The 12,988-nt window shown below is 35.2% G+C and overlaps 1 protein-coding gene across 2 annotated transcripts in view; it reads right to left on the reverse strand.

Annotated features, from left to right (window-relative positions):
- Positions 1 to 12,988, reverse strand: part of Usp15 (ubiquitin specific peptidase 15) — a 91,363-nt gene that overhangs the window by 43,415 nt on the left and 34,960 nt on the right. The window contains exons 6-7 of one of the 2 annotated variants that reach the window (XM_048418219.2): positions 12,410 to 12,471; positions 2,006 to 2,092 (exon numbers count right to left, since the gene is read on the reverse strand). In XM_048418219.2, coding sequence (XP_048274176.1) covers positions 2,006 to 2,092; positions 12,410 to 12,471 — 149 coding nt within the window. The remainder of the gene's footprint in view (positions 1 to 2,005; positions 2,093 to 12,409; positions 12,472 to 12,988) is intronic. The other variant, XM_048418220.2, reaches the window with a different exon arrangement.

A 12,988-nucleotide genomic window follows, 5' to 3' on the forward strand; every position in this document is an offset into this window, starting at 1 on the left:
ATATAAAGCGAGAACACAAGACAAAGACAGAAAAACAAGAAACCACACATACCAACACAATGACCCCAGTCAAAATGCAGTTTCTAGTCAATACCACTTAGACATAATGTTAAAATTGCTTTAAAAATGAGTGTAAGGGCATACTTTATTTTTTATAGTAGATGTGGGAGCCATTTGTAATGTTACAAACGTAACATTATCTCCTACAAAAAGCAATTTTGATGAATTAAAAAACATAAAATACAAACTGGGCTAGAAAATATTTCTTCTCAAGAAGCTCTTCCTGCGAGTACATATTTTTATGTGGAAGAGAAAGAAATACAGCATCTGGACATTCCCACCTTCCTTGCTGTGCAACTACACTAATATACGGTGTGTATACTTTTCATGAACTATGAAAAGAAGTTATGTTTTAAGTCTGTTGGATCTGAACTGGGAAACTTTTCACTAAAAAAGTATGTCACTATTACAGCTACTCAGAAGAAAGCCTTACAAGAATAGATATCATAGTTTAATTTTTTATGGTTGTAATTTACAAAAGCAATTAGTGGGAACTTGACATGCAAATATTTATAGTTAATTCTCTTTATTACCTGGTTTTCTGTTTCAGGAAATCTCTAACCTTTATGAACTTGATTTTAAAGCGTTTTTTTTTTTCTTCCTCTCCCCACCCATTTCTTTACCTTCTTTTAAACGCTTAATAATAATCTTGGATTGAAACTTCTAAAGAAAAAAACATCCAGAAAAGCTACCCAATCTTTTGGACGGCATTTCTTGGATAACTGTAACATTTTTTCATTGTTTAGACTGCTCTATGATGGCATCAAACTCTTTTACACAGAAAGATGTTCTGGGTTGTCTGATTCCACTTAACCGTATGTGTCTTCTTAGACGGAACTGTGCTGTTTACACTGCGTATTTCTGTAGTATGCTAGAGAACTAACCTTTCTCATTATTTTTTTCCTTTAACATTTTCTTAGTATTATTGTATACTTAAAATCCAGACATGTCAGAATCACTTTACTATGTTCCTACAAAACATGAGGATTTTAACAGGGAAATTAAACTCATAAATGCAACTACAGCTAGATTTATGATTATTTCCCAAACTGATTTAGTGTTTTCAAGTTTATGAGTTTATAAATTAGAAGCCATTTGTGAAGTGCACTAACGTGTAAGCCATCTGAACTGTGAAAGCAACACATAACCACAGTGTACATATTTAATACCCATTAATAAAGATGGACAATCCAGTGGGACAAAGGTTTTCATACAGTGGTTGAGCAAATTATGATTCTTTTTATTTTTTCCACCAAGATAAAAATGGCATGTTTTGCTAGTGAGATAGCTCAGCAGGTAAAATACTTGGCAGGTAAGCCTGGTGACTTGATTTCAATCTCTGAAACCCATTTAAGGTGGAAGGGGTAAACTGACTCCACAAAACTGAAATTTTTAAGACAGCAAATACACAGTCAGATGTTATAGGAAGGTCCTAGTGACGTTTAGCCTTTTGAAAAAAGCAATTAAGCACATTTTCACAAGCTACATAATTTTAAATACCATGTATTAATGGGGAAAAGAAACTATTAAGAAAAATTGCTTTTTCTGTAGTATCTGCTCTCCAACTAAGAATCACTGACACATGCTTTATTATGGGTCAGACTAAGATGACACGTGAGATTTATAGTCTTATGAGCTTGTGTGGAACCAAGTCCTATAAGAAATTTTAATAAATAGAATCTGAATTTTAGAATAGAAAATGCTCAAAGTTCTTTTTTTATTTTTCAGCTAACTATTACATACTATTCTGCATTAAGTCAGGTAGTTTTTAAAATGTGTTTTATTTCTTCTGAAGTGACTCGTGAAAGAACTGACCAGTAATTTAAGAGAAAGCAAATTTTGATTCATGAAGACTTTTATCCTAAATTTTAGATAAAAGAGATTGTTTTGCAACCATAATAGGGCTAACCAATTAAAGAAAGAGTTTTTAAGATTCAGTGCTTACTTTCTGTTGTTGATGTTGTTATAATTATTTGATAGAGATGAAGGAGAGATCTTTGGTAAAGCTGAAAAATTGGATGCACCTGGGGACCTTTAAAAATATGAAAATGTCAAATTAGATAAAAAATGAATTACAAAATTATGAAATAAAGAAAAGAAACATGACAATGTTTGTAGTAAATGAATGCTGAAAAATAGATTTTATGGTCAAAATAATTATATATCATTTGGTTTTTAATTTTCAATATATTTTTTCTTTGAAGTACAACTGGTACAAAAGGGAACTTTTCAAATAAAATTTATGAAATTATAAAATTTGCTATTATTCTTATAAATCTATAACTCAATATATCCATTTCTGAGGGTAACAATTACTAACATTTTACAATCACTTTCTGTATGTTTAATGGGATGAGGCAACTTTTCTTCCTTAGTAGGTATCAGAGCATTGTAATTATATACAGTACTGACACAGGGCTCAGAGAATGTTAACCATTCATAAATCTTAAAGTCAGTGGGGGGAAAGAACAAAAGAAAATTCCAAACATAATCCTACGAAACAATATTTGGCCAAAAGTATCTCTGGAAAAACTGAAGAATTTATATATGACTATATGATACACACTTCATTAATTCAGCATCTTTTGGGGCGGGGGAATCTCTATGAGGACTGGCTTTTTGATAGAAAACATAAGCTAAAGGCAGACAGAAGAATCAACAAATCTATTGTGAAGAAATAATTAAAGTACATATAGGTGTCTGGAAGATTCAATTCTCATGAGTTCTGTAAACATTACATTGCCCATGAACTATCTAGCTGGGCTGTGAAAGCCATGAGGTCCTAGCTCAGTCACAGTAGATTCTAAGTGATGGATGTGCTTCTAAAAACTAATCTCCTCCACATGGGTGCTAATACACGGTGATTTGGTCAACAGGCAGGTCAATCTAATCTAGAACATATACATTTCCTGCCTGTCCAAAGCTTTTATTATAGAGGAGTAACTGGACTTACAGGTTATACCAAAAAAGGAATAAAATATCATGGAGCGCATTTGTACTCATTAGTAATTTCTATGAAGTTCACTAATCAAATGATTACTATATGCTCCGTTTTCAGTGTATCTAACAGTGTAAGACGATCCAGTTCTTGAACTCCAGCAGGTTTGCACTCCAGTGGGGAGAAATGCCATAAGAAAACAGATGTAAAGCACTAAGGGTTTAACAACTTTGAATATAAAATTCTGTAATGTGTGACACGAAGCGACTTGAAAAATAATATACAGTTAGAGGGATAAGTAGGAACTAACATGCAGTTGTATGGGATTGTGTTCGGGAGTTAACAGTCAAGTGACCCTGGCTGAAAAGAGGTACACAGTGATGATGGGACAAGGGAAGGCAGACGGCATGTTTGATAGTAAACAGCTTTAGTGTCGTGTGAAGAAATCAGAATTTTACCCAACTGATGGAACATAATACAAACTTAATAAGGAGTAGCAGCATAATCAGATTTATATTCAAGTAACATTACTTACTGGGGGAAGAGAAATACAGTAATGAATAGAATATAGATTAGGGAACTATCAAGACGACAAAGCGGGAATTCGATAAAAGGTTAAATTAAGAAAGTAAAGTGAGCCAATGGTGGTGGTGCACACCTTTAATCCCAGCACTTGGGAGGCAGAAGCAGGCAAATCTCTGTGAGTTCGAGGCCAGCCTGGTCTACAAGAGCTAGTTCCAGGACAAGCTCCAAAGCTATAGAGATACCCTGTCTCCAAAAACCAAAAAGAAATTTTAAAAAAGTAGAGTGAACAGGGCCTTTCAAGGCATCTATGAGGTTAAAATTATTTTCATAATACTGAGACCTTATTAAAATGTCATTTGGTAGCTTTTGCTGGATGGATATTCAAAGTCAATGTCAGGTCAAACTACTGACCCATGCGCATGAATGGAAAAGCAGTAGCCACAGCACAATCTAAGAGTGAAGAACAATTTCAGTAAGAACTTTTATTAAATCTTGACTCTGAAAAACACTTCTATATCTATTTTTACTGTGGTATAGGTGTGTGCATGAGACTGTAGGTGCCCGTAGAAGAAGGCAGAGGTGTCGAATCCCTTGAAACTGGAGTTACAAGCAGCTGGGGGAAGACTTCAGCGGGTGCTGGGAACCAAACTCGGTATCTGGAAGCACAATGCGCTCCAGTCTGCCACCATCTCTCCAGTATACTACACTTCCTTTAAATACTGTCTGGGAAATGGAATCCTGCATAAGCTACATGCTAATGAGAATGCAGATCTGAACTGCAAGCTTAACTTGTCCTCAGCACCTCTTCCTGTGAAGTACCTGAGCCGTGACCACCAGGTAAGACAAGTCTGACACTGAGAACTGCATGGACAGGGACAAGATCTCAACTTTCAAGCAAAATTCTGTGAATTTTCACTTTCCAGTCATGTTACATTCAAACTTTTCTTATAAAATTCATTTTTTTAAATGTGAATTAGCAAGAAAGTTGCATTATGAAACATACCAGTGTTCTGAAGGGCTAAAGAACTTAGTGACTATGTTACAAGTGACCATTACAGATTTTAGTGTAAGGCTATAAGTCACTGATATACTGCAGATTCCCATTTTATAATCATTCATTTGAAACATATACCCTGTATCAAGTTTTGATTCATCTCAGAGTTCCATCTACTACATGTCTTTACATAGTTGAATTCTTCCATGCCCTGCATCCAGTGTATCATAGTAAACTACATGCAGAAGTGTAGGAGTTTAGCTGTCTCTACTTAACCAGATTTTCTCACTGAGTACATAAAGCACACTTCAGGGCAGGCGCCATGCCTAGCAGTAGATGACCAACAGAAAATGAATGTAATGGTATTTTGTAGACTTTTTTTTTGTCTCATTTTGCTGTGTTTTAACACTATCTTCTGTCTTGTTGAGCTTTTGCTTGTATAATACAGTTTCCACTTTAACTGTTTTTGTGGTCTTATGTGTGTTTGCCTGGCAAAAGTGTTTTAATGCTACTTTCTGAATGTCTTCATTTTTAGAACAGTTAACTTTATAAACATGTTACTGATGTTAAAATATAATCGTTCAATATTGTTACTCTTAAATATTTTACATATTAATGTATTATGATACACTGATAAAATCTACACAAAAAAAGTTCTTTGAGCCAGGGAGTGTTTGAGGCCAGCCTGGTCTATAGTGCAAGTTCCAGGACAGCCAGAGCGCCACAAAGAAACCCTGCCTCAAAGGGAGGAGATGAAAAGAAGTCCTTTAGGTGGCTAGGGACTCTGAAGACTGTAGCAGGAAACTAGTACACTGCTTAGGAAACACCATTTCACGGGTGGTACCTCTGAGATGTGCTAGTTAGATGAGAAAAGTGATTGGGGAATTGAGAAGCCTGAATGGCACCTGGTAAAACCAATATAGAAAATGCATATATGTATGTAACCAAAACAAAGAACAAATATCTGGTTCAAACTGATGTGGTATCATGCATGATATTCAGGAAGCACAGGAATTTAGAATGAGCTAGAAATCTTAATACAGATGGCTTATTAATATCGGCTTGTGTTAAGGGAAAGTTGACATTACCACAGCACCTGTGAACTGTTTCCTGACTCTGGGTGTCTACTATGGATGGCAGAAGATTACTAGTGCAGTTAAGACATAAGCATAGCAGCTGCACAGACTCAGTGAAATCAGGGAGAACCTCATACATCACATGTGAATAATTCTCCCAGAGAAATAAGAACCTGATTAAACTGTGAATGGCACTAAGGACAGTGTTCGGGAAAAAGGTAGATGTCTAGAAGGCATGCAGGGGGTGACGGTAGTACAACAAAACAAGAAAACAAAAAATGAAAAACTCAAAGAGGCATAGGAGAATATTGATGGTTTGTTTCCTAATGTGGTGAATTTTCTTATGTTCATGAGAAAATGACATTAGAGAAGGAAACAAATAAATTAGCACCTACTATATGCATAAAAAGAGGAATTAACAGCAGAAACAGCAATGAAAAGTCGAGGGTGCATTGATACAAAAACACAGGTAAATGTTTTCCTTAAATACCAAGGAAATTAGAGCAAGAGTGATGGATGTAGGCTACAGATAAAGAATTACTGATAAATGAATACAGTTCCTGGTTTCTGATTTAGAATTCTGAACCATATTTCACACAGCTCATTCTAGCTAAAATTTAGAGTTAATGCTACATTATTTATAAGTCAACTAGTTCACTGAAGGTGAGCGGAGACACTTCGTTCTCAATTTGAAAATTACACTCTTCATTTTCTAATGGCTTTCTACAGAAGTGAAAGGAAATGTCTGAAGAACTACATATTGATTGACTAGAGAGCAAGCTATTTACCTCGCTGAAAAATAATTTTGATCAGGGCAGGCTAGGTGCAATATAAGGCAGTATATTCCTCTCTTTGAAAAATCAAAAAGGTAAGATGTCAATTTAGCTAAAGTGGTTTGAATAAACCGTATTCAAGATTCCAACATTTGTAGAATCTGAATTTTATGTTCAATGTGATGTTTCAATTAAATGTATACAATTCAGTAAAATTGAATGTCTTCCTTCAAAATGAAAATATAGTTTCTAAACTTGTTAAATAAACTAAATATTTAATATACATTAAAATCTAACACCAAAATATTGAGCAGCTAAAAGGTAGCTAAGTTTGACAAAGCAAAACAGTTACTTAACTTTATAAAATCTAATGACAAAGTTAGCAAAGCTAAAACAAGACCAATCATAAGCTATATTTCTAACAATTATTCTAAAACAAGTTCTTAAAGGAAAACTTGCAACTCTTCAAATACTACTTTTACTTTGTGATTGCTTCTATTCAGAAACATCTCTGCTGTGTTTCTAGCAGTCAAGATAATTTACTATACAAACCACAGCTCTCATTGTGCTCACACTCTTGCTTCTTTTATGAAATTATATACACAACATTTTTGGTTTGGCTGTCTCCTTATCTTACACATTAGAAGTCTGAGCAAAAGCTATCCCACAGCTGATTTTTTATGAAAATTATATGAATAAGGAAAGTGCAATGAATCTGAAACTTTGTTAAAATAAAACGGATACATTGTGTGGTAAGTTTCCTAATGGTTCCTGTGCACTAGTTCTTCATCTATTTACCCTTCTGGCTATACAATGGGTTTCTTCTCTAATAATCTTCAAAACAGATCTTGATACAGTTGGTATAGAAAAACAATGACCAGTCACCTACATGCTTAATATAAATTCCTCCAAAAAGTGATAGACAATTTTATAACTCAGAATGTTTCTTCTTTTCTAGCAGAACTCTGTAAAAATATCACAACACTGGATTATGTTTATGCTTTATACTTTTAGCTGTCAATTTAGATTTCTGTTAGTCAGAGCATCCCAAAGAGCAGGAAAGTCCAAGAGTAAGAATCACTGGCATGGAATGGTGTCTCAGCAGTTACAAGCACCTGTTAGTCGTACAGGACACAGGCTCCTACTAACACCTACATGAGGGCTCACTATCATGCCTTACTTCCATGCCAAGAGGATCCAATGCCCTCTTCTGACCTCTGCAGGCACCAGGCAAACACATAATGCATACATGAACATGCAAGCAAATCAATCACGAAAAGAATTATTGGCATGGTTCTCTTCAGTCACACATGCTTTAACCGCTTAATGATAAATTCCTGATATTTACTTGGCCATAGAAACACAGAACTATCAATGGCTTTGAACCTCTTTCCACAATTTTCTATCTTCTCACATGTCCATTTATCAGCATTTATATTAAGTAATAATGGAAATGAATTAAATTCAAATGTTATCTTCACAAAAAGGAATTTTTACCATCCCAGAAAACCAATTTAGTTTTCTTGTTATATAACTGCAAATATTTCAAAATGCTTTAAATTATTACACCTAAATGAAGCAACAGAGAAAAAGATACAATAGTACAATAGAGTCAAAATCTAGGAGCTCACATTCCAGAGCCACAGCTCAGGAATAAAGCACTAACTTCCGTTTCTCTCCCTCCTCCCTCCCTCCTTTCTTTCCTCCTTTTTGCTAAGTAAGCGTTAACTTACTGATGTAGTTTTCTCTTCTTTTTAGGAACCCCAAGGCTTCCACAATTATTTACCTTAAAATTTTAAGGTAACATAGACTTAGATATCCATGCATTTCCAATCATTTAGATCAATTAGGATCAGTCACTAACACTCCTGCCTTTGCAAAGCAGACAAAAGTACCAATTTTTCTTTTAAAAGAGAATAAAACTTTTTAAAGGTAAAACTGGAAAACACTGTTTTGTGAAGTGTAAGAAATTGGATACTCAAAACTGGATTATAATGCAATAAAGCAACTAATAAGCATAGAACATTTGAAATATATATGTGCATGTATGTGTATGTGTGCACGTCCACACACGTGCACACAAGTTAAAACATCAAACTGTATGTTGATATTTAGCAGGAAATTAATTAAAATAGCTTTTTAGTGGTTTGTTCCCCCCCCCCCTTTTTGGTTTTTCGAGACAGGGTTTCTCTGTGTAACACTCCTGGTTGTCCTGGAACTCAGTTTGTAGATCAGGCTGGCCTCGATTTCACTGAGATCCACCTGCTTTTGCCTTCCAAGTGCTGGGACTAAAGGCATGTATCATTACTACCTGACTTTTGAGTGGTTTCTAACAGATTTTAGGTTGCTTTCCATGTTAATTAAAATATATTTAGATGTTTTAAGTAAAATTATATTTACTTCTTAATATTTATAGTATCTAACATGTCTTCAAGTGGCCCCTAAAATTTAAGGTTTAACATAAATGTTAATGGTTTCAATATGATCAAAATGGGCCTGATAAAACTTGACGGCAGTCAAATCTGTATTGCATTCATGATTGGTATGTGCAGGCTCTGTTTGCTGGGGGCGGTGCCAGCCCTGAGCAGGTGGTCACAGACAGCATGAACGAAAGCTGAACAAGCCTTGCAGGACACATCAGTGAACAGCCCCTCCTCACGGCTTCTGTTCCACTTCCTGCCTCCTGGTTCCTTTTCTGAGTTCCTCCTCAAGCTGCTTTTAGTCACAGTGTTTTATCAGACCAATAAAAACCCTAAGACATCCCTAAAAAACCCCAAACAAAACCTGTAAAACCAAAGCAAAGCAAACTTGACTGCTCATATATATATCATAAACAAAACTTGCACACTGTCAAATGAGTTTGTTGAAAGCAATCTTTCGGAATAAGGAGACCCCCTTGTCTCAGACAGAATGTCTGTTTCAAGTGTCCTTCAACAATCCCTATCATGGGTCAGGCTGGCCCTCTGCCTCTGTAACAGTGAAAAGGGAGAAAGGCAAACAGCTAATGGGAGTGAAAACATTTCCAACAGGGTTACGACTGCAATCTCTGGCAAAGATGCCTGTGGTGGGAATGAGAACCCGGAAGCTCAAGCACAGAGATGCCCTGTCTGAAAACCTCTCTATAGCGAACCCCAGTAGACTGTTTCATAACAGTTGGCTTCCCTATTCATTTCTGCTGGATGCCATAGTGTCCAATTTGATTTTACTTACCTGCTACTTGTTCTTTTACTCTTGCCCACACAGGTCTAATAAATGTACTCATTCTGTATCCAAAGTATTATACTGCAGATCATTCTCCAGAGAACATATCCAGATGTTTGAACAACCTAACTGCTAGGTGGTAACACACTACTATGGATCACATCCTGAGCTGGACATGTCTTTCTCAGCTCACTCATTTGCCTTTTTTGTTTTTGCTAGTGTGACATCAGGGGTCTTTTACTTAGCATTGTGCTAATTCTCAGTAGTCTACCAAATAAATTTGTGCATCCTTATTCACATTTATGTTGTTTAATTTTCTACACAGTTCAGTACTAATATGGCTCATAAAATACAAGCTTTTTGCTTCCATATAAATAAAACTCTGTCTCAGTACACTCACACCTCTGTGCTACAATGCTAAAGCAGTGTGCCACATCAGCAGAGCCTCAGATCACATGACTCACAGCACTGAAGGTCTCCACCAGCTATCCTACTGAGAAAAGATAACTGACCCCTAGCAAGAAAAAAGGTGTGCTGAAAACTGAATCAGTTTTCACAGCTTTCAGCAGTTTGCTGATCTAGACTTTTTTTTTGAGATTATCATGTAATTACAACATTGTCCCCTTCTCTTTCCTCACTTCAAACCCTCTCATATACTGTCCCCTCTTTTCCTTTAAATTTTTGGCCTCATCTTTCATTAATTGTTATTATATATGTATATACATACATTCCATAAGTCACTTAGATGTATGTTTTCAGGGCAGATCATTTGGCACTGAACAACCATTTAGTTTGCTCTTTCCATCTAGATTTTCAAGTAGATTATTTGATCATTAGTGTTAAGGCCCTTTTGTATTACGTGTCAATAGTGAATTTATCTATCTTTTGTCTTAATTGAAGGGTGTTTAAATTTCACAATGGACAACAATGTTTACTGCTACTGATCTTTGCTACACGGGCTTTCTTAAACTAGGAGAATTTTCTTTTATCATTAGCTTTCTAGAAATCTTTTCATATACAAGTAAAAATAGCAAATGTTTTATATTCTGGTAAATCATCATGTGACAACAGAGATACATTATTATGTATTTCTGTTTTAGACTGAATGATACTTGACCTTCTTTTGCTAGTACCCTTACTAACCTGGTAGGTCCTCTCGCTGTACTTCCACGAAACTCCAGTACTACACTTTCATTCACCAATATTTAATACATAAGTATGGTGGATTAGGCACTGAGAACTTGTTTTTTACTCTGACATAATAGCAGTATTTCAGCTATCTGAACAAATTAAAATGATTATGAGGAAAATTGATTTGGACTGAAAGTAGACTTGGTCTATAGCATGTAGTCCTGACCTGAGGGAGCTGAGACAAGAGCTTTACCAGAGGTGAGTCTAGGCAATAGGCAACACCTTGTTGTTGCTTTTTAATAACAAAAGAAGGAATGGAAAGAGGAGAGAGCTAGGTGAAGCCATCAGTTCTATACCAGAAAAGGTTTCTCCAACTTTAGAACTCGTGATATTTGAGTATGTAACTCAGTCGATTGTATTATTTCAAAAACTGTTTCAAGAGTCAGCAAATCTACAGCAATTTGAACGTGAGTGAGAAAAACAAACACAGTGGCTCTGGTTAAACACTATAGTGGATCTTCTCAAAAAGTCCATAATTTCCAAATCTCTACCTCTTAAGAAATCCATGATTCAATTCACAAGTTTTTACTTTTTCCTATAAAAAGTTTGGTTTTACTCAAAATTCTACCCTTATATCCAACTAAGCAGGGCATTGAGCAATACACACCTTTACATAATTAATACATTTAGGTAACAACTCATAAAAAAATCAGAATAACAACACCAACACAAACTGCACTTAAGAAGAAAACTGCACGTTCTTACTGAAGGTGCATTTCCTTAGGAAGAAAATCTGTAAGCAAGTGGCAAAGCCGTTTGCTTTTACAAATTTGCTATGTCTGCACCTAATATATTAGTAATTTAATTACAAATCATTATTTTTGAAATTTTTTCAAAATTTAGATCTACAATTCCTCAGAGAACCTGAAATTCTGAGTTATAGAAAATTATATTTTCCTCGAACTTATGTGGCATTAAGCAATGTGAGTAGATAGGAAGCTATTTGTGGTTCTCGTTTATGTCACTTAGCACCGTATTTGCAGAGTGAACCTGGTGTGATATAGAGGGTCTCTGGAGGCTACAGAAATAGTACAACTATACACACATGTATTACTTCTCTGAGATTGCAAGTTTATGTATATAAATATCATATAAATAGGTTTAAGTGTTTTTGATAATACAGTGTAGATCTTACAATTTTGAAAAGATTCTCAACTCTTCCTTCATTTACCATCAAAAGCAACTCAATACTCCAGACACTGACTACTTAGACACTTAAATTCTAAGACACTTGTACAGTGGAGACACTACTCAACTCAATACTCCAGACACTGTCTACTTAGACATTTGTACAATGGAACTACTACTCTCACCCCAGGCTGTCTTTCATAAAAGAAGCATTTCACTAACAGGTGTACTTGAACATCACAAAAAGTACTTCAAGAGAATAAAACAAAATGCTTAAGGACCTGACTATATTATACACAACATTTATTACACTATCATTTATTCTAAAAGTGATTTTACCCTGAAGGGTTTAAATTTGTACCATATTAATCTAAGTGTAAACTTAGGAAAGCCCTCCAGGAATAAAGTACAAAAGATAAAGGATATATGTGCTGCAACATTCAGTTAGGCTTTGCTCTCATTTTGGACTTAGTCTGAAACCACGTTTCAACATCATGCAACAAACCCCGAGAGAAGCACTTACTTAGGAGCAGAAGGACCCCTTGGCCACGTTCCATCTTCATTTTTTTGTTCTATCACTAACACCTGCAAACACGACACAATACAGGGTGTTTGTGCACAGCTATGAAGTCAGACAGTTTTAGGAGATAAGCTGATAAGGAACTAAAGTAACTGATTATTTAAGGATGCAACAGACAAAATGGTCTGAAATAAAAGCCAGTGTTGATAGGAAAGAAAAAAAAGGAAAAAAAATCAGTTTCTATAACTTTAAGAAAGTGTAAGTAAGTCAAACTATAGACTGGTCATTAGTTGTTTATGTGTTTAACATGTATGCTTTTAAATTGTATCTACACTTGTAACACAGGATACAGATGTTCTATCAGTGGCTCTATGATTATTATTATTATATAAATATTATTGAGAAACAGTAGCAAAAATTCCAAACTATAGATTACTTATAATTTGAAGTTAGTATTCATTTACATTATTTTTGTAAATTCTGAAATCTTTATTAGAAATATTTTTTGTTACATTTATGTATTTGTTTATAGTATGTATGGCTGCCTATATGTGTAGGCACCCATGCTGTATGGGTATGCAT

Source organism: Myodes glareolus, chromosome 26 (genome assembly GCF_982192425.1).
Source record: "Myodes glareolus chromosome 26, mMyoGla1.1, whole genome shotgun sequence".
NCBI classification, from domain to species: domain Eukaryota; kingdom Metazoa; phylum Chordata; class Mammalia; order Rodentia; family Cricetidae; genus Myodes; species Myodes glareolus.